This window comes from Sarcophilus harrisii, chromosome 3 (assembly GCF_902635505.1).
Source record: "Sarcophilus harrisii chromosome 3, mSarHar1.11, whole genome shotgun sequence".
NCBI lineage: Eukaryota > Metazoa > Chordata > Mammalia > Dasyuromorphia > Dasyuridae > Sarcophilus > Sarcophilus harrisii.
In genome coordinates this window covers 220604387-220629269 of record NC_045428.1, presented here as the reverse complement: position 1 = coordinate 220629269, position 24883 = coordinate 220604387, and the positions used below count along the sequence as shown (strand labels likewise).

At 33.5% G+C, this 24883-nt stretch overlaps 1 protein-coding gene across 1 annotated transcript in view; it reads left to right on the top strand.

Moving 5' to 3' along the window:
- Window positions 1–18601, top strand: part of NIPA1 (NIPA magnesium transporter 1) — a 43729-nt gene extending 25128 nt beyond the window's left edge. Inside the window, exons 4-5 of the mRNA XM_003765625.3 lie at window positions 11861–12021; window positions 16816–18601. Of these exons, the coding sequence (XP_003765673.1) occupies window positions 11861–12021; window positions 16816–17327 (673 nt within the window). The 3' untranslated portion in view covers window positions 17328–18601. The remainder of the gene's footprint in view (window positions 1–11860; window positions 12022–16815) is intronic.
- The last annotated feature ends 6282 nt before the right edge of the window (window positions 18602–24883 follow it).

The following is a 24883-nucleotide window of genomic DNA, read 5'->3' as shown; positions in this document are numbered from 1 at the left end:
CACCCCATGCCTCCCCCTAGTTGAAAATATAAGAAAAGCAAAATCAATTTCAAACTTAGTCAATCAAAACAAATTTCCACATTGGCCATACCCTCCATCCCCACCAAAAAAAAATTGTTTCATTCTGTATTCTGAGTCCTTAATCTTCGAGCATCATGGTTGGTCATTTTGTTGATGTAGCACAATAGTCTTCTGTTATGTTTATAGTACCTTAACTTGTTCATTTATTCCCCTGTGACTTGTTCATTCAATCCCCCAATTTCTGGACATCCTCTCAGATTCTCATTCTTTACTGCCTCAGAGCTTTAAACAGTTTTGTACCTTTAGAATTTGTTTTGCTAAAGATAAATCCCTCCCTTGATCTGTTCTTCTTTATATTTATCTTCTCCCCCCCCCCATCTCCAATTTTCTTTACAGTGAAATGAATTTCTGTACCCAATTGCATATGTATGTATAAATGTCTGTGTATGTATGGTCTCCTTTGACTAGTTCAGTTGGCAATGATGATCAAATGTCAGATCTTATCCCTCTCCCTATTTGTATAGATATTTCCTTGTGTACCTCACTATAAGAGATAATTTTCTCTAATTTTCCTTTCCCTTCTTTCCTAATTCCCAATTCTCTCATTGTATTCCTCTTCCCTCTCCATTCTTTTAAGAACTCCAAGATGAAGCAGAACTACTCCTAAGCCTTGTTGCAATTGGACTGGTAATGATAGAAATGGGGGGAGAGGAAGGAACATATCATCCTATGTTTGAATACAAGCAATTTATTGTGCTTTAATCCTTTATCATGGTTCATTCATATTTGCCTTTTTGTGTTCTTCTTCACTTCTTATGAGCCAGAACTCTATTTGAAACAAGGATTCTTACAAGGTGCTAACTCAGTGGAATTGATAAGACAATGGTTATCTAGTTTAGCATGGTGCTTAACAGTTCTCTAGTCCAGTCCATGAGATTTGTCCATGTCCATGAGATTCCAAGCTATTTTTGCTTTATCAAAGAGGCTCCATACCACATGATAAGGAAGAAAGCACATAGATCTATGTGTGTGTATACATATCTGTGTATAATATACAGATATGTACATATTTACATACACATCTGTAATGTTCTGGTTGGTTTTCTGGAGGTCTTGGAGCAGCCTTCATTTCAGCAGAGTAATCACCAAGAGAATAGCCAGGGATAAAGTCCAAATTCTTTATTGTCTCCTTTACAGTCTAGTTTCCTTGCCTGGGGCCCAGGCCAGTTTTCTTGAGCTCCTCTGGAATATGTCTTGGGGGGGAGGCAGGAAGACCACCACAACAATCTCTGTCTTGAAGTCTATCTCAGTCCCAGGTCTTGTGCTCCAGTCTCTAGCCACCACAAAGGTGGGAGATGAAATGAATCTGTCTAGCTGAATTTGTCCCAGCTTATATGCTCTATTATAATTACATTATGACAGATGTGAATCTCATAGAATAGGTGTTAATCTTGTAGAACTATATTAAGTACTAAGTTCATGATGCTGAGCGAAATGAACAGAACCAGGAAATCATTATATACCTCAACAACGATACTGTATGAGGATGTATTCTGATGGAAGTGGATTTCTTCAACAAAGACAAGATCTAACTTAGTTTCAATTGATCAAGGATGGACAGAAGCAGCTACACCCAAAGAAAGAACACTAGGAAATGAATGTAAACTGCTTGTATTTTTGTTCTTCTTCCCAGGTTATTTATACCTTCTAAATCCAATTCTCCCTGAGCAAAAGAAAACTGTTTGGTTCTGCACACATATATTGTATCCAAGATCTACTGTAATGTATTTAACATGTATAGGACTGCTTGCCATCTTGGGGAGAGGGTGGAGGGAGGGAGGGGAAAAATTGGAACAGAAGTGAGTGCAAAGGATAATGTTGTAAAAAATTACCCTGACATGGGGTCTGTCAATAAAAAGTTATTTAACTTAAAAAAAAAAAAAGTACTAAGTTCATGTACTGAATCCTCATTGGTGCTCCTTGATATTTGAATTCTTTCTTTCTGGATGCTTACAATATTTTTTTCTTTGACATGGAAGTTCTAAATCAGGGATAGGGAATGTCCTGCCCATGGGCTATTTAAGACCCACAAAATCATTTGGTCTGGCCCTCCTAAGGCAACCACAGATGATGATAAGCTGAAAGCTAGATACAACAAACTCCCACTGTTTGAGTTTTTAAGTTAATATTTGGCTTTGATCCGTGAATGATGTTATAAATATCCAGATATAAATATGTGCCCCTGGCAGAAGAAAGATTCCTCCACTTCAATTGTGAATTTTGGCTATCATGTTCCTGGAAGTTTTGACTTTGGGGTTTCTTTCTAGAGATGGATTCTTTATATTTCTGGTTGGCCCTCTGTTTTAAAGGGATTTGGGCACTTTTAAAAATTGTTTTGTTTTCTAAAGGTTCCTTAAAATGGGATGTCAAATTTTTTTTATCATGGTATTTAGATAATGCAGTGATTCTTAAATTTTTATCATCTTAACTTGTTTTCCAGATCAGTTATTTTTGCTTTAAGATAGCTTACATTTTTTTCTTTTTTTTTGTCTTTTGACTTTGCTTTAATATTTCTTGTTGCCTTATAGAGATATTAGCTTTTAGAAAATCCATTTTAATTTTCAAGAAGTTTGTTGCTTGGGTTAGATTTTGTATTCTTGTGCTAACCTGTTAATTCTGTTTCCAATTCTTTCTTGCATAGGTGTCAATTCTTTTCTAATTTTCTCCTAAAGCCCTCTTATTTAATTTATAAAAAACATTTTAATTTCTATTTTTAACTCTTGCCTCATCTTTTCCTGCTATTCTAGTTGAATATTTGCTCAGGCTCTGTTTTTCTCTGAGGTTTTGCTTCTAGATGTTTTGATGTCATTCTCTTCTTCCAAGTTTATGTCTCGAGCTTTTCTGTCACCATGACATTTATTATAGATTTCTTTTTTGGTCTGTTTGTTCATTTTTCAGTCTCTTCCTACCTTTAGACTGAATATTAGGGCTAGGTTCTGTTGTACTTCTGGAAGGAAAAGCTGATCCTATTGCTACTTCCTTGGAATATTGAATATTGTATTATTCTAAAATCTCTGGGATAATCTGGAGACCTACAAATTTATAGTGCTTCCAGAGTGACCTAATCCAAAATGAAATCTGATTTCAAACGCTCCTTAGTCTAAGCTCTTTTTTAAGAAAAAGTATTTGTTTATTTAATATTTTTCCCAGTTACATTCAAAATGCATTTTTAAACAATTGTTTTTAAGATTTTTGAGTTCTAGGTTCTCTCCCTTATCCCCACCCACAATTAAGAAACCACATGTGAAGTTATGCATAACATTTCAATGAAAGTCAAGTTGTAAAAGAAAACATAGATCTCCCATCCTAATGAAAATAAAAACCCTCAAGAAAAATTAAGTTAGAAATAAAGAGAGAGAGAGAGAAATAGGAGAATGCTTCAATCTATATTCAGACATAATCAGTTCCTTCTCTGGGTATGGATAGGATTTTTCACCATAAGCCTTTCACAATAGTTATGGATGATTGTACTATTGAGAATAAGTAAGTCATTTACAACTGGTCATCCTGGAACATTGCTATTAATTTTTATACAGTATATTTCACTTTGTTCATGAAAGACATTCCAGGTTTGTTTGGGTTTTCCTGAGAGCATCCTGTTAATCATTTCTCAAAGAACAATAATATTCCATCAGGAAAACTTGCTTCGAAAATTTTTTTTACACTTACTATTGCTGATTGTATTTCTCCTCTTTTCATCCTGTTCCTTCTCAAAAGATCAAAAAGGTCAAAAGGTCAATGCTACTGACCGCTGCTCCCTTCCCTAATATTCCCTCTCTCTTATCACCCTCCCCCCACTTCTCACATCCCTTTCCCCTCCTATTTTCCTGCAGGATAAGATAGATTTCTATACCTCTATTGTGTATGTTATTTCCTATTTGAGCCAGTTCTGATGAGAGTAAGGTTCACTCACTCACCCTTTTCCTCCCCCGCTTTTCCTCCACTGTAAGAACTTTTTCTTGCCTTTTTTTTTTATGGCAGAAAATTTGCACCATTCCACTTCTCCCTTTCCCTTTCTCCCAGCACACTCCTCTCTTACACCTTAAAAAAACATTTTTAAATATTTTTTAAAAACATTTTAAAAATTTTTTTAAAATTTTAAAAAAACAATATTATCCCTTCATATTCAAGTCACACCCATGCTCTCTGTTCTATATATATTTCTAACTGAAATAATGAGAACATTCTAATGAGTTACAAGTATCATCTTCCCATATAGGAGTGTAAACAGATAAACCTTATTAAGTGCCTTATGATATCATTTCCAGGTTATCTCCTTATGCTTCTTCAGAGTCCTGTATTTGAAAACCAGATTCTCTATTCGGCTCTGATCTTTTCATCATGAATCCTTGAAAATCCTCTTGTTTCATTAAATGGCCACCTTTCCCTCTGAAGTATTATACTCAGTTTTTCTGGGTAGGTGATTCTTGATTGTAATCCTAGCTTCATTGCTCTCTAGAATGTCATATTCCAAGCCCTCCAGTCCTTTATTGTAGAAGCTGCTAAACCTTGTGTTATCCTGACTGTGGCTCCACTATACTTGAATTGTTTAATTTCTGGATGCTTGAAATATTTTCTCCTTGACTTGAGAGTTCCAGAATTTGACTAAAATATTCCTGAAAGTTTTCATTTTTGGATCTCTTTTAGGAGGTGATTAGTGGATTCTTTCAATTAACATTTTACCCTCTGGTTGGTTCTAAAATATCAGGACAGTTTTCCTTGATAATTTCTTGAAAAATAGTATTCATACTCTTTTTTGATCATGACTTTTAGGTAAACCATTAATTTTTCCATTATCTCTTCTGGATCTGTTTTCCAGATCAGTTGTTTTTCCAAGTCTGGTGTCCCTAGTGTCCCTGGGCTGAGAAGTCCAGAAGCCTCCAGCACTGCTGCTGATACAGAGGTCCTGCCTCACTGATACGGGGGTCAGGGCCAGAACTGGGGCCAGGGTCAAGCCTATGCTGGAACTGCCAGGTAGGCTCCTACTCTGGTTCCACAGATCTTTTCTGCTGACCTTCCAGATCCTCTCTGGTGTCTCTGGGCTGAGAGGTATCTAAGCCCCAGTATTGCCACTGATTCAGAGGTTGAGCCCCAGTTTGGGGCTGGGTCCAGGGCGCCTTGCACCAGGACTGCACACTGGACTCCCACCCTGTGTCACAGACCTTTTTTTGCTGAGCTTCTAAGTTGCCTTTGGCTGGAAAATGTTCTACTCTGTATTTGGGGGTATTCTGATGCTCTAAAGTGGGATTAGAGTCATTATTTAAAGGAATTTGGAGCACTTTGGGGGAAAAGTTGGACAGATTCCTGCCTTTACTCTGACATCTTGGCTCTCTGCCCCTTAGTCTAAGCTCTTAACCTGGGTTTGGGTCTGAATAAGCTTAGACTGCTACTAGACTCAGTCTATGGCAGGTAGCTAGTAAGTTTTGCTGTTTTGGAAATGTGAAATGGTGGACTCTTCTTTGGTTAGGATTCCTGCTGTGGTTCTTCTTCTGCATACTGAACTAGATGCTGGGAGTGAGGGCTGGAGCCACCTTAATGCTGCTGTCTGCTCTAGCTTAATTTTATACTTCTGCCTCTCTTGTTCTACCTCTCACAGTCTCCTTATCTAGCTATGATACCTTGGGGCATAAGTTTCTTTCTCAGTTTGCTATGGGTGACTAACCCCAAAACCTGTAACAAAATTTAGAGCTCACACCTGTCCCTGTTGCAGTGCCCTGGTATGGCTCCAGTGGATCCTGGGCAGAGATCTTGCCAATTGCACAACTTCTCCCTGGATGCCAGTGTTCCATGGCAGACATATTCCTGACCAGATCCCAGTCTACAATGTCTGTAACCTCCCTGAATCAGTCTTTATGCCAAGCTGAGTTGGACAAATGACTCACTGACTTTTTCTAGATTTCCCCATCAGAACGCAGTCTGGCACATATCGTATACCTATTTAAAGTAGTTTTGTATATGGGAGCCTTCTTCCATCTTGGCTCTAATACTTTCAACAAATATCAAAACTTTTGCCAAAAAAAAAAAAAAAAAAAGCTATCTTAAGATTCAGTATTGTTTTTTCTAAGTCTCATTTGCTTACACACGGCAGCATTTAATATGTAAGCAAATACCATGTTTTAAAATTCCTGAGATTCCACAAAATCCAAACTTGTAACTTCATAGGGTATTTTGGGTAACTTTTATTTTTTACATTATTAAATTATTCCTTCTTTATCAGGGGCTCTTAATCTTGTTTTGTATCATGGACCCCTTGGCAGTCTGCTGTCACCTATGGATCACTACTCAGAAAAAAAAAAAAAGTTTAAATATTTAAATGCTGAATTTACATTATAAATCCCAACAGAGATGGAGAATAGCTATCATTTTAGGTCATAAATTGCTTGCTTCTGTCATATAGTATCTTGACTGTCTCATCTTTTGTTTTGCTATAAGCAAAAGCACAAATGAGCACCAAGTTACATTAAAATTGAAAAGAATCATAAAGAATACATAGATCAGCCCATTTGTTCTTACAAATGAAGAAGTAGAAGCCCAGAGATTGGAAGGATTTATTAAAGTCATAAAGATAGCTGATGGTAGATCCTGGAATAGAGTTTAAGCTTCCTTTTCCCCAGGCCAGTTCCATTTTCTTTCTCCTCCATTAACTTACATATGAGGCTTCAAAGTGGCTTTGTCCTTTCTAATATATTAAAAAAAAGTTTCTGGTAGCAATTATTTTTACTGTGTTACTGTGGCAATTATTTTTCATAGATATCTCATTTTATCTTCAAAGCAATCTTCAAAATAGCTATTGTCCCCACTTTTCAGGCAAATGGGACAAACTGAGATTAAATGGATTTCCTCAGGGTCACACTGCTAGTAAGTATTCAAAGACTGGATTTGAATTCCAGTCATCCTCATTCCAAGTGCAGCACTCTACCCATTGTACTACTCAACTTTTTAAAACATACTGTGATCAAGGGCTAAAGATCAAATAACTTGTTAAGTACCTCTGCCTTAGATAATATATGAGAACTGTGGCCATGTTTAGGACAGGGGGAAGAGAGGATACTCTTTAACTTTCGTGGATGGAAAAGACTTGAATAGTTGTTATATGATCTGCAATCTAGAAATAGAGTATTCCTGGGGCCAGTCACTTCCTTCTAAACATTAAACAAGTCAGCAGTTTTTCCTGCTCTGTAGTCAACAGAATTCACCATTGTCCCCTAAGGGCCAGAATCCCTCAGAACTGACCAAAAGCAAGTTCTGCACATCCGTGTTCCTGGTTACACAAAGAAAAATGGTCAAATAAAATAAAGTGACACATCAGTTTCCAATGAAGTATGCAGGATCTCTTGCCCATGATCCTTCACCTCTCTGTAGTATTATGGCCATTATGTTCATTGGTCTCTTGTTCCTGTTTACTTTGGAATTCCAAAAAAATCTTGCAAAATTTCTTGGGATTCATCATACTTGTCTTTTCTCATGATATAATTATATTATTTTCATATTCCACATTGAATGAAATTTAGCATTGAAAATTTGTCAATCAGTAGATACCTACTTTTTTTTTATTGATCTGACAAAAAAAAAATGCTGCTCTGAATATGTTGGTATATGTGAGAACTCTTGTCTTCGATCTCTTTGGGGGGCCTAGTTCCAGTAATTAATTATATCTTGGGATCAAAGCATATGAATAACTTAGTCACTTTTCTCTCATAATTTCAAACAATTTCCCAAGAATGGTGGAACCACTTCATAGCTGAATCACAGGATAGTAATATACCTATTTTTTTTTTTTTGAGGCTTCTCTCGTTTATATCTTTGCTGACTTAAGGTATATGAGAAGAAACTTCAAAATTGCTTTATCCCTGATGCTTCATTTTTTTTTTTTTTTAATCATCATCACGGGCTTCTAAAAGGAAAGTTTCACCTGGATTAAGATAAGTTTCACTATTCACCCTTGTAATTGTTTCTTGTTAAATTTTAGTTTGAGTATTTCCTAACATTTCAAATGTTCTGAAGATGGAGGAATTATTTCTTCCTTTTTAAAGGCATGTATTCTTTTCAGTTAGCTATCCTCTCTGAAGTGGCTCTCCGGTAGATCTCCAAATGAATGTTTGCAGTATTTCTGAAGTTTCTGAATTAAGTGCCACATTATTTATCTGGTGAATTCCTGTGCCTAAAAATTATTTATTCACTGAAATCCTAACATAGTTACAGGATTATTTTCAGTTAGAGCTTGGCAGATTTTACCAGCCTTGATTTCATGAAAGGCTTTGATTTTTCATTGTTGTCTAGTGCTTAATATATTTCATTTGTATAGTCCATAGTAGATTTCAAAGCACTTTTGATCTCAACTAAGTCCTTTTTAATAAAAATGTGATTATGTTTACTCTAGCCTGGAAAATAATAAGGCTTATTAAAATACAACTGACACATGCGATTAGTTATGAATTATAAAAAAAGCATATTTTAAATGACTTAAAACTATCTTTTGCATAAGTCAGAGATGTTCCTTTATAGTGAAATGAGGAAAGGGGAAATGATCTAAGCAGGGAAGGATCAGAGAAGCTGGACAGCTTCTGAGATTCTTCTAGACCAGACCTCTTTGTAATATGGCCCTGTTATTGTGAGATCCTTTCATTAGAATGTAAGCTTCTTGAGAACAGATAACCATTTTTGCTTACTTTTGCCTTGTCCCCTCACTGATTACAGTTCCTGGTACCCAGTAGGTTTTTAATAAATGCTTGTTGACTTGACTTGTCTAGTTTGAAGTATTACTAAATTCAAAGCATCACAATAGAGAAACAATAAAGTAAAAGATAAATTATCTTTTTGAATCATTAGCACTGCTATTTTCCTTCAGTCACCCTAATGTGGAATACAGAGAATTAATTTAGCCCCTATATTATGTATAATAAAATAGAACAGAGAGAGACAGAATATACATTTCTTTTTAATACAACTCTCAAATCACTTATCAAATAACATGAGGACTTCTCCAAGTCTTAAGAAGATCCTTCTTATTATAATATAACAAATATTAAATTTAAATCTGGCTTCAGGCACTTCCTAGATGGATGACTCTAAGCAAATTATTTCACCATTTGTCCCAGTTTCCTCATCTGTAAAATGAGCTAGAGAAGGAAATGGCAAACTATTCTAGTATCTTTGCCAAGAACACCCCAAGTGGGGTCACCAGACATGACTTAACTCAATAACTCTTATAAACATACCACCCTTATTTCCTGATTTAATGCCTTTGCTCTCATTATTCCCCCCATCCAGAATACTTTTCTGTCTATTCATTTCTGTCCTACCCTTCAAATTTTATCTCTTTAGTGAAATTATGGTGGACTGCTTCAACCCCTTTGGGTCATCCTTTTCTCTGATAGTTAACACTGCAGTGACTTAATGCTCTCCTGTGTTGTGCTTTTTGCTTAGAGTTCCATTTCTGTTAGGTGATGGAAGACAGAGACTTGTGCCCCTTGTAGTACTTAATTAACCTATTTCACAATATATTGTGAGAAAAACTTTGCTAGTGTAAAAGTGCTACATAAATGTGAGGATTGTTATTAGCAAAGTGCTAAGCATATTACAATGTGGGCAATATAATGAAAAACTTATTAGTGATCTCAAAGTCACTTTATATAAGAAACATTAGCAACTAATGATCTATAAAATGATTTCAGCAATTAGGTTCTTTTAAGATACATCACAAGTAACCTTTGTTTTTAGTCTCAATATAAAGAATTAAGAAACAAATTGACAGTGAGATTATATTCATTATATTAAAGAGTCAGTGTAATTCTTAAGACTATAGGTAATATTCTTATAAACCTATGATGATTTATCAGATATGATAACCTTCTATTCTGTGGTGAGGTATTCTATTTTTTCTTCTGGCAACTTTTTTTTTTTTTGTTTTTGTTGTTCATTTGTTTCAATCATGCCTCACTCTTGATCCCATTTGGAGTTTTCTTGGCAAAGCTGTAGAGTGGCTTTCCATTTCATGAGGAAACTGAGGCAAACAGGATTAAGTGATTTAGGGCCATACAGTTGAGGACAGATTTGGGATCTGAACTATGTCTGAAGCCAGATTTGAATTCAGGAAGATAAGTCTCCTGGCCTTCAGCACTTTAAATTCTTTGCTATTTAGGTGCCCCTCTCACAATTAAGGCAATTCTTAAACTAGTAACAACAACAACAACAACAAAAATAATGGGAAATGAAACTCTGTTTGTTTGTTTATTATAATTTGGAGGAGAGAAGATTTGATTAAAGGACCCAGATCAGCTGAGTTCCCCTTTATCCAATTTGATGATGTTTAGGTAAAGTAACAGAGTGAGGTTTTATTCCCTTAAAAAGATGTTTAAAGGAGTGTTTTGTACTTTTATTTCCTCTTTAAAAGGTAGGAAAGAAGTTCTTCTATCAATTTGGTATAATTACAGGGCGGCTAACTATTGGCCGCTTAAAGGATCAGTCATATCCTGGAAATCCTTAAAATGACTTAAAAAGTCGTGCTTTTTATGAGTTAAAAAGCTCATTCTATGGATGAGATGCTCTTTAGAGATTCATTCAAGAGAGACAATTGAGAAGAAATTCGTCTCTGTAACAGAAACAACACTTACAGGAGAATCAGTCTTGGGCTTTCCCTTTTATTCTTTTTCTGAAGTCTAGTGATAGAGAAGAGATTCCCTTTTCATTTCTTCCTTCCTCTGGGCAACTCTTTTTTTTTTTTAAATAGCTTTTTATTTACAAGATATATGCATGGGTAATTTTTCAGCATTGACAATTGTAAAACCTTCTGTTCCACTTTTTCTCCTCTTTCCCCAGACCCTCTGCCCCACATGGCAGGTAGACCAATACATGTTAAATATGTTAAAATATATGTTAAATACGATATATGTCTACATACCCATACAATTATTTTGCTGCACACGAAGAATCGAAGTTTGAAATAATGTACAATTAACCTGGGAAGGAAATAAAAAATGCAAGAAACAAAAACAGGGATTGGAAATCCTATGTTGTGGTTCACACTCATTTACCAGAGTTCTTTCGCTGGGTGTAGCTCGTTCTATTCATTATTGAACAAATGGAACCGATTTGATTCATCTCATTGTTGAAGAGAGTCACATCCATCAGAATTGATCATCATATAGTATTGTTCTCAAAGTATATAATGATCTCCTGGTCCTGCTCATTTCACTTAGCATCAGTTCATGTAAGTCTCTCCAGGCCTTTCTGAAATCCTCCTATTGGTCATTTCTTACAGAACAATAATATTCCATAACATTCATATACCACATTTTATTCAGCCATTCTCCAACTGATGGGCATCCACTCAGTTTCCAGTTTCTTGCCACTACAAAAAGGGCTTCCACAAACATTTGTGTACATGTGAGTCCCTTTCCCTTTTTAAAGATCTCTTTGGGATATAAGCCCAGTAGTAACACTGCTGAATCAAAGGGTAGGCACAGTTTGATAATTTTTTGAGCATAGTTCCAAATTGCTCTCCAGAATGTCTGGATGTATTCACAATTCCATCAACAATGTATCAGTGTTCTGGGTATACAGAGAAGGGCATACAAAGAAGGAATTGACCCACATTAGTAGAGGAAGATTTCAGGTCTGAGCCCTATCCTTCATTTTTCTTAAACCCAACTAAGAAATACCACAGAGAATTTGGGTTCTAATGAATTATTAAATAAAGTAGGATCTGAAGTAAGAGTCATTACTGTTATATGACAAATAGCTTGGTTTAAAAATTGTCATTTTCTTTTTGTTATGGAAGGTCTATTTTAGCTTCTTACCTTCTGAAAGAAAAACTGAACATCTTGGGCAAGTTGGGATGTTTGCTAAGTTGTGCTGGTTCTGTTGTTCTTATCATTCATTCCCCGAAATCTGAGAGTGTAACAACTCAGGCTGAGCTTGAAGAGAAACTTACAAATCCAGGTAACTCATTTCTTTATTTAAATATTTTGGAGATAGGTTGCCTAAGGGAACTTGAGGAATTTTTACCTTTACTGAAAAATTTTACTAATGTAATATTCTCTTGAAAAATTTCCAATTTGTATAATTCTCTGATATCATAATAGTTATTGGTATAATACCATTTTCTAAATGTATTTTCAAATGTATATGCAAAGATAGTTTTTAACACAAAATATATAATACAAATAAATAAGGAAAGTACTTTATCACTGTGCATCTCCAAAGCAAACTTTAAGTTCTGATATGGTTTTCTTCTAAATTAATCTTCTTTCTAGAATTTTTTTTTTCCATGTTATCCATTTAGCAGCTTTGGATATAGTGCCATAATGTACTTGTACTTCAAAAACATAGATGCCTGTGTGCTACCACAACAGATTAACACAGAGCAAAAAGCTTATTGAGGAAACTATAACTGAAATAAACTGGTTTTGTTTGTGCAAAAAACTTTTTTAATTTTATATAATCAATATTATCTATTTTACATTTTGTAATGCTCTTTATATCTTTGGTCCTAGATAAACTGTTCTATCCTCTCTTAATTTGCTTATGATATCACCTTTCATGTGTAAATCATGTATCCATTATCTTGGAATAAGGTGTGAAATATTGGTGTAAAACCAAGTTTCTACCATAATGGTTTCCATTTTTCCTAGCAGTTTTGGTCAAATAAAGAGATTTTGTCCCACAAGCTTGGATCTTTGGGTTTATTATATACTAAATTACTATTATTATATGCTATTATGTAATATACTATTATATACTAAATTACTAAATTAAATTACAACATAACTTGTACCTAATCTGTTTCACTGGATCTATTTCTATTCTGTTTTTTAGCCAATAACAATTGTTTTGATAATTACTTACCACTTTATAATACAGTTTGAGATATACAATAGCTAGACCACCTTCTTTTGCATTTATTGATTCTCTTGATATCTGAACATTTTTCCTTCCAAATTAATTTTATTATTTTTCTTGCTCTATGAAGTCATTTTTTGATAGTTTGATAGGCATGACACTGAATAAAATAGATGGTTAGAATTTTCATTGTTGTTATATTGACTCAGCCTATCTATAAGCAATTGATATTTTTTCCATTGTTTAGTTCTAACTTTATTTGTGTGAAAAGTTTTTTATATTTGTGTTCATATACTTCCTGGTTTTGTTTTGGCAGATGGACTCACAAGTATTTTATGTTGTCTCTATTTATTTTAAATGGAATTTCTATCTCCTACTGCTGAACTTTGTTAATAATATTTAGCTATACTAAGGATCTATGTGGGCTTATTTTGTACCCTGCAACTCTGCCAAAGTTGTTAATGATTTCAGGTGGTTTTTTAGTTGATTCTCTATTCTAATTTCTTTAATTTTTTTTCTTTTCCTATTGCTTTGGCTAACATTTCTAGTACAATATTAAATAATAGAATTGATAATAGATATCCTTGCTTGCTTTATTCCTGATTATATATCCGGTTACAAATAATGCTTGCTGATGGTTTTAGATATTGCTTATCATTTTAAGATAAGCTTCATTCATTCCTATGTTCTCTAGTATTTTTTAAATAAGAATGAATGGGTACTGTATTTTATCAAAGGCTTTTTCTACATATATTGAGATAACCATAAGATTTCTGTTGGTTTTGTTACTGATATAGTCAACTATGTTGATAGTTTTTCTAATATTGAACCAGTCCTGAATTCCTGGTATTAATTCTACCTGGTCATTGTGCATGATTCTTGTGATAAATTGCTATAATCTCTTTGCTACTATTTTTTTTTATTATAGCTTTTTATTTACAAGATATATGCATGGGTAATTTTTCAGCATTAACAGTTGCAAAACCTTTTGTTCCAATTTTTCCCCTCCTTCCTCCTACCCCCTTCCCCAGATAGCAGGAAGACCAATACATGTTAAATATGTTAAAGTATATGTTAAATACAATATATGTATACATGTCCATACAGGTATTTTGCTGCATAAAAAGATTTGGACTTTGAAATAATTTTGCTACTATTTTATTAAAAATTTTTGCATCAATTTCCATTAGGGAAATTGGCTTTTAATTTTCTCTCTCTGTTTTGGCTCTTTCTGGTTTGGGTATCAGCATCATATTTGTGTTACAAAAGGAATTTGGTAGGATTCTTTCTTCACCTATTTTTCCAAGTAGTTTTTAAAGTATTGGGATTAATTGTTCTTTAAATGTTTAGTAGAATTTGCTTGTAAATCCATCTTGTCCTGAAGATCTTTTCTTAGAAAATTAATTGATGATTTGTTCAATTTCTTTTTTCTAAGATTGGGTTGTTTATTTTAGTTCTTCTTGTTAATCTGGATAATTTATATTTTTTCAGATATTCGTACATTTCATTAAGAATATCAAATTTATTAGCATATAACTGGGCAAAATACTCCTAACCATTTTCTTCATTGGTGGTGAATTCAACCTTTCACTTTTGATACTAGTAATTTGATTTTCTTCTTTTCTTTTTTAAAATCGAATTAACCAATGATTATCTATTTTATCTATTTTGGTTTTTCTATTTTATTAGTTTTTTAATAAAACCAGTTTCTAGTTTTATTTATTAATTCAAGCTATAATAGGTAGGAGACCTCAGTGTACCTCTTTCAGAACAAGACAAATCTAACCAATCAATTTAGAAGAGATGTTAAAATGGCAATATATACTTTTTAGTTTTATATACGTATGTTATATACATAACTTAACATTTTAATATATTGAGAGAAATTAAAGACCTGAAAGTATTTTATTTTTTAAAATAGTATTTTATATACTATTATATAATATAGCATATGTATATATATATATATATATTATTATTATTATTATTATTAAGACCATTACTTTGCTCCAAAGAGATCAAAAAAAGAAGAGAGAGCTTTTTTTAAAAAGTGACTGAGGAAACATGAGCAACAACGTTAGACAACCAATGTCTAGAGGAGAGCTTTACTATCTATAAAATGAGCCATAATTACATCAAGGATATTTTTGATAAAAATATGAACGGGAAATAGGAATACATTTTCAGACTGCATTTATACAAGCATAGCAGCCAACTGAGAGAGTGAGAAAAATATCATAATTTCCCTCAGTGTGTGATTTCAGAGACTCATTAGAGCAAAAGTGCATTTTCACACATTCCCAGAGAAAGTTTATCATGTATTCATCATTATCATACAAATTTCTAAGGTTGATATATCTACTGAAATTATTGTTAGTGATACATTGAGTATTGACAGCAATCAAATTGTTGAAACAGAAAAATATGTTTACTGCAGATGTTCTCTGGTATCATGAAATTTATCTTCCGTTAGATACAAACAAAAGGATAAATTATTAATAGAAAAATTCTCCAGTTGCTTCTGTTCACATATAACAGTGTATTAGTTATATTGTGTTTTGGTACTATATATACAATCTGTTTAGTGATCCATAGCAATAAGTAAAAAAAAAATTAATTCTTAACCATCCATTTTAAGAAAAAAAATAAAACTATATTGTCCTTGTTGATATGTAGCTGAATGGGTGCTCCATTGAATTAGGCCATCTACTAATATATGTCATAGATGGAAATTGAAAAGGGGGGAGGAATTGTTTATATAGTGCCTCCTATGTACCAGGCTTTTGTGTTGTTTACAAATATCTCATTTGATTCTCATACTGTACATGTATGAAATAGATGCTGCTATTATCCCTATTTTTATAGCTGGTGAAACTGAGGCAAAAAGAAATTAAGTGATTTACCCAGGGTCTCACAACTAGTAAGTGTCTTAGGCTGCATTTGAACTTGGAGTTTCCTGACTCTGAGCCTAGTAAGTTATACATTGCATCACCAGCTATCTCTGGGCAGATGGGTAATGAAGTAAGCCAAGAATTGAAAAGTTTGGACTCAAGATCTTTTGGCAAATTGCATAATGCTCAGTCATCTCAGACTGCCTGTTTTACTAGTATACTAGTAATGACTGTGAATCACTGAATTCCATTATATTAGGGTGTCAGGCTATATAGCATGTTATCAAACATGGATTATGTATAAGAAGCAGTATAAAAGGTAATTATTGAGGATATACATGATTAAATTAAGAAAGAAAGCAGTCAAATCTAATCAGATCTTTAATCTAAGAGATGACAGATCAGCCCAAGTAGTAAATTCATATATTACGTCTAGAGACTAGTAGAAACATCTATTACCAAGTAAAATGGAAGAAAAGGAGAATTGGTTATAGGATTAGGGTTGCTCTTCGATGAATGATTTATGACAAAACAACCAGAAAATTTTTATGAAAAGAAAAGGCATTGCCAGGATAAGTATTAATGGTATCATAGATCCATTAAGGCAAGAAATTATATTGGAACAGAATGTAACAGAAAGAAGGAAATTTGTGACAGCTTTCTGGTATAGTGGACCTGACATCAGGAGGACTTGAGTTTAGATCCAGCCTCAGCACTTAATACTTACTGTGTGATGACCTTGGCAAGTCACTTAACCCCAATTGCCTCATCAAAAGAAGAAAAGGAAGGAAATATAATGAAAAGTTTAATTAAACTGATTAGAGTATTATTTATACTACAGCCTAATGAGAGTAGATTAACAATAGTTAATGTCACAGTATCTAATCTACTAACTTATAATGTTTACTTTTATCATTTAAAAAAATGTGCTGTGAATTATTTTATTTATTTGTTTGTATGTTTGTTTTTCCCTTTCATTAATAATGTGTTATTTATTTTTCAGTGTTTGTTGGCTACCTATGCATAGTGCTCCTCATGCTGCTGCTTCTCATTTTCTGGATAGCGCCAGCCCATGGACCCACCAATATTATGGTGTACATCAGTATTTGCTCATTGTTGGGGAGTTTCACTGTACCAAGCACTAAAGGAATTGGGCTAGCTGCTCAAGACATCTTTCATAATAATCCATCAAGTCAAAGAGCCCTGTACCTTTGTCTGGTCCTTTTAGCTGTACTTGGCTGTAGCATCATCATTCAGTTTCGGTATATTAATAAGGCACTGGAGTGCTTTGATTCTTCTGTATTTGGTGCCATCTATTATGTTGTATTCACCACTTTGGTCTTGTTGGCATCAGCAATTCTTTTTCGGGAATGGAGTAATGTAGGACTGGTAGATTTCTTGGGAATGGCGTGTGGATTCACTACTGTTTCCATTGGCATTGTCCTTATACAAGTCTTCAAAGAGTTCAATTTCAACCTTGGGGAAATGAATAAACCTAACATGAAAACTGATTAAAATACATTTATGGGTACTGGGTGGCTCAGGGAACCAGTAGCGGGATATGGTTACTGGTCTGAATTTGACCCAGGTTTGCAGAGACCAAAATGTACAAACATCTGAGATGTTTGAGTTGTTGGTGGAATTAGTAGATGGCCTCTGTCAAATTCCTAGTGAATAAATGTCCATATCCCTAAAATCACCACTACATATGGCATTCATCAGTACTACAGTGGCTATCGTCAGCAGAAGGGCCAAGCGTTGAAACAGCATAGGGACTGACGCACTGCCTCCCCTGAAAATTAAATCCCTCCCAAAACATCTGAGGTTCCCCATTCAGCATTGTGGAATGGCAGTCGAGGCATCCTACCTTTTTGTTGACTAGTCTTCTGTTTCTCACTGTTATTAACTAAGAAATTTTCAGGAATGTCATTTCCTTTAAAAAAAAAAAAAAAGAAAAAAAAAGAGAGATGGTGCTCCCTTTTATTCTTACGATGCCAAATGTTCTCCTTTATGAAATCCTTACATTGAAAAAGGATGTGAAATGTTAATTCGACCATAGGCTTGAAATCTAACAGTTTAGTGACCATTTCCACATTTGTCTTTTTGGATTATGTATGTGTCTTTGACATAAAATTCAGGCATTTATTCAAGTAAAAGATAACCACTAAAAATTAGTTGAAAATCTTCTTTTAAAAAAGTAGGTCTCCAAGATTAGTTAATGGCAAACATTGGGGAGGGAAGAGGCAAAGAAAAGAAATAAAGAAATGATGTACTGGTTTGTTTGCAATACATGTCAAGAATTCAAATGTTTCAGTGCCTTTGCATTTTAAAAATACCCTTAATTTGACTCAACTAATGAAAAAATAACTTCTTTTTAAAAATTAACATTACATAAATCAAAATAACAGTTTCTTTCAATGTTCTCAAATTCTAAAAATGCATAAGTCATTCTGAAAAAACACAATATGTTTCTGGGAAGGTAGTCAATCTAAGACCACTTCAAAGCTATTTGGATTTCTTTAATATGTAACTATCATCAGACTAAAGACAATTGGGTATGTATGGACATCTCCTTTTGCAGTTCAGCTTATGTGCAATTATAGCAGTTCCAAATTCCAGCTTTCTGTGGTTAATGAATTGTTTCAGGAAGAAATGTGTATCTTGACTTTTCAGAAATAACTCCTTATTTGTTAAATTCTAATGCTTTAAAAAGAGAGAAGATTGAGTTCCTTGAAACCAAGAGCTGTAAGAGAAAGACAAAAACTAAGCTAAAGCTAATTTCAGTAAATTGAGAAGGAAGCTGGATTATAAGAGCATTTGCAACATAAATTTTCTAAAAAGTTTATAGCAAGAACTGATGACCACAGCTGAGTGAGTTTATTGTCCAATAAAAAACATTTTGACTCTTTTAACTTTTCATTCATTACAATTTGCAAATTAGTACTTCATTATACCAGTATGTTGATTATGATTAATGTTCTGTACTTAATAATGCTAAATGAAATAAGACTAAAACACTAAGTGACAGAAATCCCAGCAAAATGTCACTTGTTTTTATTGTGTGACATTTTAATGAAACAAAAAACCTATGGAAAATAAAGAGTTAGGGTAAAGAACAATAACTATTTCTGACTATAGGAATTCTAAATAAAGCAAAGCCAATGGTTCCTAGAAAAAGTCAAATGTCATCTGAAAAGCCTTGTTAATTTACAGGGCTATGAAATTGTAGGAAACTTTATACAGAAAAAAATGAAATTAGACTACTATTTAATGTAAAGAAAAAAACATTAAAATGGGAACTACATTTTATGGAAGTAATTTGTCAGTAAGGACACTAATACTGTGATGATTCTTTTTAAAAGTTATAAATCTAACTTTGTTATTGTTAACTTATCTACCATAAATACTCGATTTCTATTAAATTATTTTATTTCACTTTTAGAAGGGGATAGTGATTTAGCACAAAATATTTAGCAACACAAACTCTAATCAGTTACTTCATGTGTTCAATTTTCAGGACAGGACATATTGGCAATATTTTCAATGCTGTGAGGCATAGAATATTTTCATATTATGGTACAACCATATAAAGTTGAGGGGAGGTTTCAGGTATGGCACAGAAATCTTTTATTCTTTGTCTAACCTGGTATCTGAAGAATGAAGAAGCTTCTAAAATTTAATGTACTATATCATATTTTACTTTTTTGAGGAATGACAGTTTGAATGTTATTTCTTGAAATTTTGTGAAAGTCTGAATGCCAAAATAAAAATAGAATATTTGAAGTTTTCCACAAACAATTCCCTATATTTAGATACTAGACTATTATAAGCAGACTCCCCACATTCCCCAGAATACTCTGATACAGATAGTGTTTAAATCCTAGTTTATACTAAAAAGTATCTTGTCAGCATAGAGCTATTCTTATTAAGCCAAATCATACAAAGTTTAATGTGACCAGTCCTTTAGAAATACTATCAAGTTAAAAAAGGAAAAACTATCAGGTGAACTTGAAGCTTAGCACAGAGCAAATAACATCTGATTTCAAGCAGCCTTCTATACATTGTTAATTTAAAATTAATTTACAAATAGAATGGGGGAAATGGTTAGAATCATATTTTCAGTTTAAATAAAACTCTTGGAATAGGTAGAAGAAAATAGGGCAGTTCTAAGAGTTGAGCCTTTCCAGAAGCAAATATAAATAGCATCATTTCAGTACTTTCTATTTTCTTATCATTTTGGAAGAAAACACCACAATTTTCTTAATGTAGTTTCAAAGTCAAATAAACTCAACAAGCATTTATTAAGCCTCTACTATGTTCCACTCATTCTTGTATGCACTAAGGACACATAGAAAAGGAAAAACACAGCCCCTATTTTCAAGGAGCTCAGACTAGTTGAGGAGATAATATGGAAACAATTATTTACAAATAGATATAGACAGTATAAATTGGAGATACTAGAAGGAAGGGACTAGCTTTAAGTGGAATGATAAGTTGTAGCACCATGATATGGATATGTTTTATCTTTTGCTTTTCCTTTTATAATATGAAAACCACAAAATTACCAGTTTATCCTCATTAGAGAGGCCTCTTTTACCTCCTGAGCAAAGTTTTTGTCTGAAATCATAATTAGATTAGAATGTTTAGATTTCACTTGACATACACCTAAAGGGACAATTGTCCTCCTGCCTGGATGGTGCCTTGTTCCCTTAATTTTTTTGTTGTTTTTGACCTTTTTTTAACCCTAATTTTTTTCTATGTAATGTTAGGATCATGATGATGATCCTTCTTCAGACCCCAAGCTGATAGGCCACACCAAAACAGTTTTTCTTCATTCTCTCTTCCTTTTTATAGAGAAAAGGCAGCCTGCTAACTGCCAAATATTCATCTAGACAACAATGGGAATGACAAAATTTAGAGCCTTCGGGAAGGAATCCATGATTTTCTAGTGGCCTTGTTCATCACTTGCACTGTAACCACAGCCTTTTCAGAATAGAATGATAATGAAATATATGTTTTGTTATTGGTTCAGCAATAAGCAATATTCTTGTAATTCCCATTTGTCAAGCCTGTCTTTAACCTTTTTTTCTGTGTTGTATTTGTGTCCACTTTCCTTTTTTTTCATCCAGCCAGCCTTATTCTTTTCTTTAGCTGTGTTCTTTCCATTCTAAAATCCTATATGTGTTTTCTGGTATAAGATATCACTATTAAATGTGCTGTCAGTTTTCATCTTCTGTATTCCACAATAGGTAAACACTTAATAAATATTGGATAGGTCCTGCCAGATGAATAAATTACTTTCTGAGTATAAGTTAAGTACTTTTCAGGCAACTTTATTATCACTTAATAAGGTCCAACTCCAGACTGTAAAAATTGTCATATTGTTTTCCGAGGGAGGGTGTCTATTCACTTGATGGCTTTCTTTCTCAGTAGCAAAATGATTTTCAGAAAAGCAGAGAAGGAAAGAAGTATGTTTCTTTAGAAATCTAGACCTTTAAATACCTGTTATCCCGATTTAGGCTTAACAGGTTTAACTATTGTGGCTTGCTGTCCTGAAAGGAATCACTGCACTTCTCCAAGTACCTGACACTTGGAAAGTAATTTACTCATCAAGCAGATTTTGATCTATATTATTCATGTCCTGCCATCTCAGGGAGTAAAAGTATATTATTGACTCCTAACACTTAGTCTTCCTCCCTTTGAAAAAGCAATCTCTGATTATTTTAGGGTTTATTTATATTCATATTTAAGGGCAAAAGTTGTATCAGTTCTGAATCTAAAAGAAAAAAAGGATTCAGAATTTGTAAATGGAACATTGTCTCATTATAAGAAAGTTGATGGTATGATATACCTCGACCTATTTTATATTCCTTAGATGTATATTATGTTGCTTTTACTGTGGAGTAGTCTTTAGGATGTATTCTGTAGTGTAGCTGAGCTTTATAAAGCTAGATTATTATTCCTCCATTGTGTATATGAAAAGATAAAGATTAATATGAATAGAAATAAGAATTGGCCTAATAATATTAGAGGTTGGGTTGGGTTTTTTAAATATGCAAACTCCTGGCATATTGCTAAAATAATAAAAACTCATGTTTCAAATAAATTAAATTACATGTGAAAACTTTGTTTCTGTATACCAATAAAAATTTCTACATCAGATAACCAGATATTTGATAAAACATAGATCCTTTAATCAATGTCACTGGTATGAGAAGTAGTATGGCTGAGGGTTTATAGCAGAGAACAGAGTAAGGCTTTATTTGTTCTATCATTCTATCTTGTGTCAGTGACTTGTGCATCCCTATGAAAGTTAACCTAACCTCTGTGCCTCAGGTCCCCATCCATCAAATGGGGATAATTCTTCAAATAAATTCTTTTGAGGCTTGATTTACATTTTGGAGTATTTTGATTACTATAGGATAAAAACACTATGTTAATTGACCAAATCAAACTGATTGATTTCAATAGAGTAATTTTGAGCCCTGAAAAAAGAAAACAGGATTAAATTTATGTAAAAATAGGAAACTTCCAATTTTCCATTTTTTCTTTTTTTTTTCCCCCCCAAAAAACGAAGGGTTTAGGGGCAGCTAGGTGGTGCAGTGGATAGAGTACCAACCCTGAAGTCAGGAGCACCTGGGTTCAAATCTGGCCTCAGACACTTAATACTTGTTAGCTGTGTGACCTTGGGCAAGTCACTTAACCTCAATTGCCTCAGCAAAAAGACACCCCCCCCCCAAAAAAAAAAAAAAGAACGGTTTTATATTGTCTTATCTCAAGGTAAAAAAAAAAAAAAGAAGTCTTAAAAAACAAAAATCAGAGCTTTGCTGAAAGGTTAGATATTGTTTGCCTGATGAATCATTGATGTTCCAACTTAAACAGAGATCTTTATAGGCTTTTGAAATTTATCTAGATCTATGTTCTTTAGAAATTTATAACCTGTAATAAAAAAAGGTTACAATTTCCTGTTAAAATAAATTTGTAATTAATTATGCTTAATGTCCGGCCTTCAAGTAGTTCAATCTTTATACTTAACTCTTTGATATCCTGGAGCATAGTGTTCACTGCTCCCACACATTTGTGATATATTTTACATTCACTATAGTAAATGTCAGAAATTCTTAAATTATTAGTGCCAAATTATCACAGTGAAAAGTGAAGATTATTTTATTTTGTAACTCAGAAATTAAAGATTTAATTCTTTTCCATATAGGTGGCTTGCACTTTGGGGGAAAAAGATGCTGTTTGCTCAGTAACTTCCTGAGTATGTTTTTTTTTTTAAATTAAAATATTGTCTTTCTGAAAATTGGAATGTAAAACTTGAATGGGGGGGGGGAGTACTCTAGAATATAAAAAGGCTTAATTGCATTTGGTTACATAAATGTTATTTTAGTGTGGTTGCATCAAAGGAGATCAAAAAGATCTATTTTATTAGCCTCCAAATACTGTATATACATTTGTTAATGACTAAGAATTCTTGCTTATCTTTTGTTTTTTAAAGATAGTCTTGGCATGTTGTAGTTGCCTCATGTAAATTATAAAAGGCTATTTACTAAGTTTTCCAATAACATATTTATTATCCTGTAATGTGTTTTAAAATAAAATAATTTATTTCTAGCTGACACTTCTTCTGTTGTTTTTTGCATACTTGAAGTATTTCTATAGCTACAAGGTTTAAATTACCTTAATTTTTTTTGCCAGAAATTCTCATTATAAAGATTAGTATTCCGTTTTTTTCCTCTGTATGTTCAAAGAGGTTATTCAGGTATTCGATTTCTGTCTGAATTATACAGGAGATGATTGAACCACTGAAGTGTACATTTCAGAACTATGATAATGGCAATTGCATTCTGGTACCAAAGAACAATACTGCTTGTTATAACAATAGTTTATATTATATACTTTTTAAAAACTTAAAAGTAAATGGCACAGCTTTGAAGCCTCCATCCTATCTCATAGGTCATTTTTATGTATAAACATACTGTACCACTGATTCTAAAGAATGACTTTGGAGCAAAGAGATTCATTTGTTCTTTGAGCTAAACCCTCATGGAACTACTAAATTAATTTTTTTTAAAAATCTTGCCACCTGTTTTTGTTCATAGAGGCAATGTGTTATAGTGGAAAGATTTCTGGTTATAGAGTTAGAGGAGTTGGGTTTGAATGCTCCTCAAATGATAGCTACCTATGTGAACTTGAACAAACTCCTTAAGCTCTCTGAGCCCTATTTGCTTTGCCTATAAAATGAGGGATTGAACTAGACCTCTGAAGTTTCTTCCAGCTCTAGGCTGATGATCCTATATGCTGACTGTGTTCTCAAAGGCTGTGTGAATGGAATGAAATTCAAGTTATAACAGATCCTACCAAACTGGAAAGACTTAAAGTACAAGTCAGGTGCCAGACTGTGTGCTTCTGTTGTAGATATAGAAATGCTTAATCCTTAACTACCTTTTCCCTCTTTCCCACTGCTGCCCTAGCTGGGTGACTATAACATGACTCTTTTTTCTCTTATTAAAACATTACAGAAAACAAACATTTTCTAGAATTTACAGAGAGGAAAGAATATACAAATTCAAAAACATTGCACAAAAGTAAGGTATTTAGAAGAAGAATCAGTTAGGGATAGTGAAAAGAATCCCAGATTTTGAATCACACAATTTAGCTTTGGGTTTGTGATCTTTAGTAAATCACATAATCTCTCTGAGCCTCATTTCCCACAGTTCCCATAAATAAATGTTTCAAGATGTTCTCCAAAGTTCCTCATACCTCTAAATTCTGTCACTGGACTTCCTCAAAGACAAGAAAATAGAAACAATTCAAGGCTTTCTAAACCCCTCAGAAATATAAAAACCCAGTTCAACCCTCTCCCTATTCTACCAAAAAGAAAAGAGGAAAGAATTGAGGGGGACAGAGTATTTGAGGAGAGGGGGTTGAAAAAACCAGAATTCTTAGAAAGACTAAATGAAAAAAAACTAAGGATGAGTGAAGCTACACATACTGCCACAGCTCCTGGTTTGTAGCTGAATGCTATAATCCATTGATAGATCTATTGCCTACTCTCACCCCAGTGG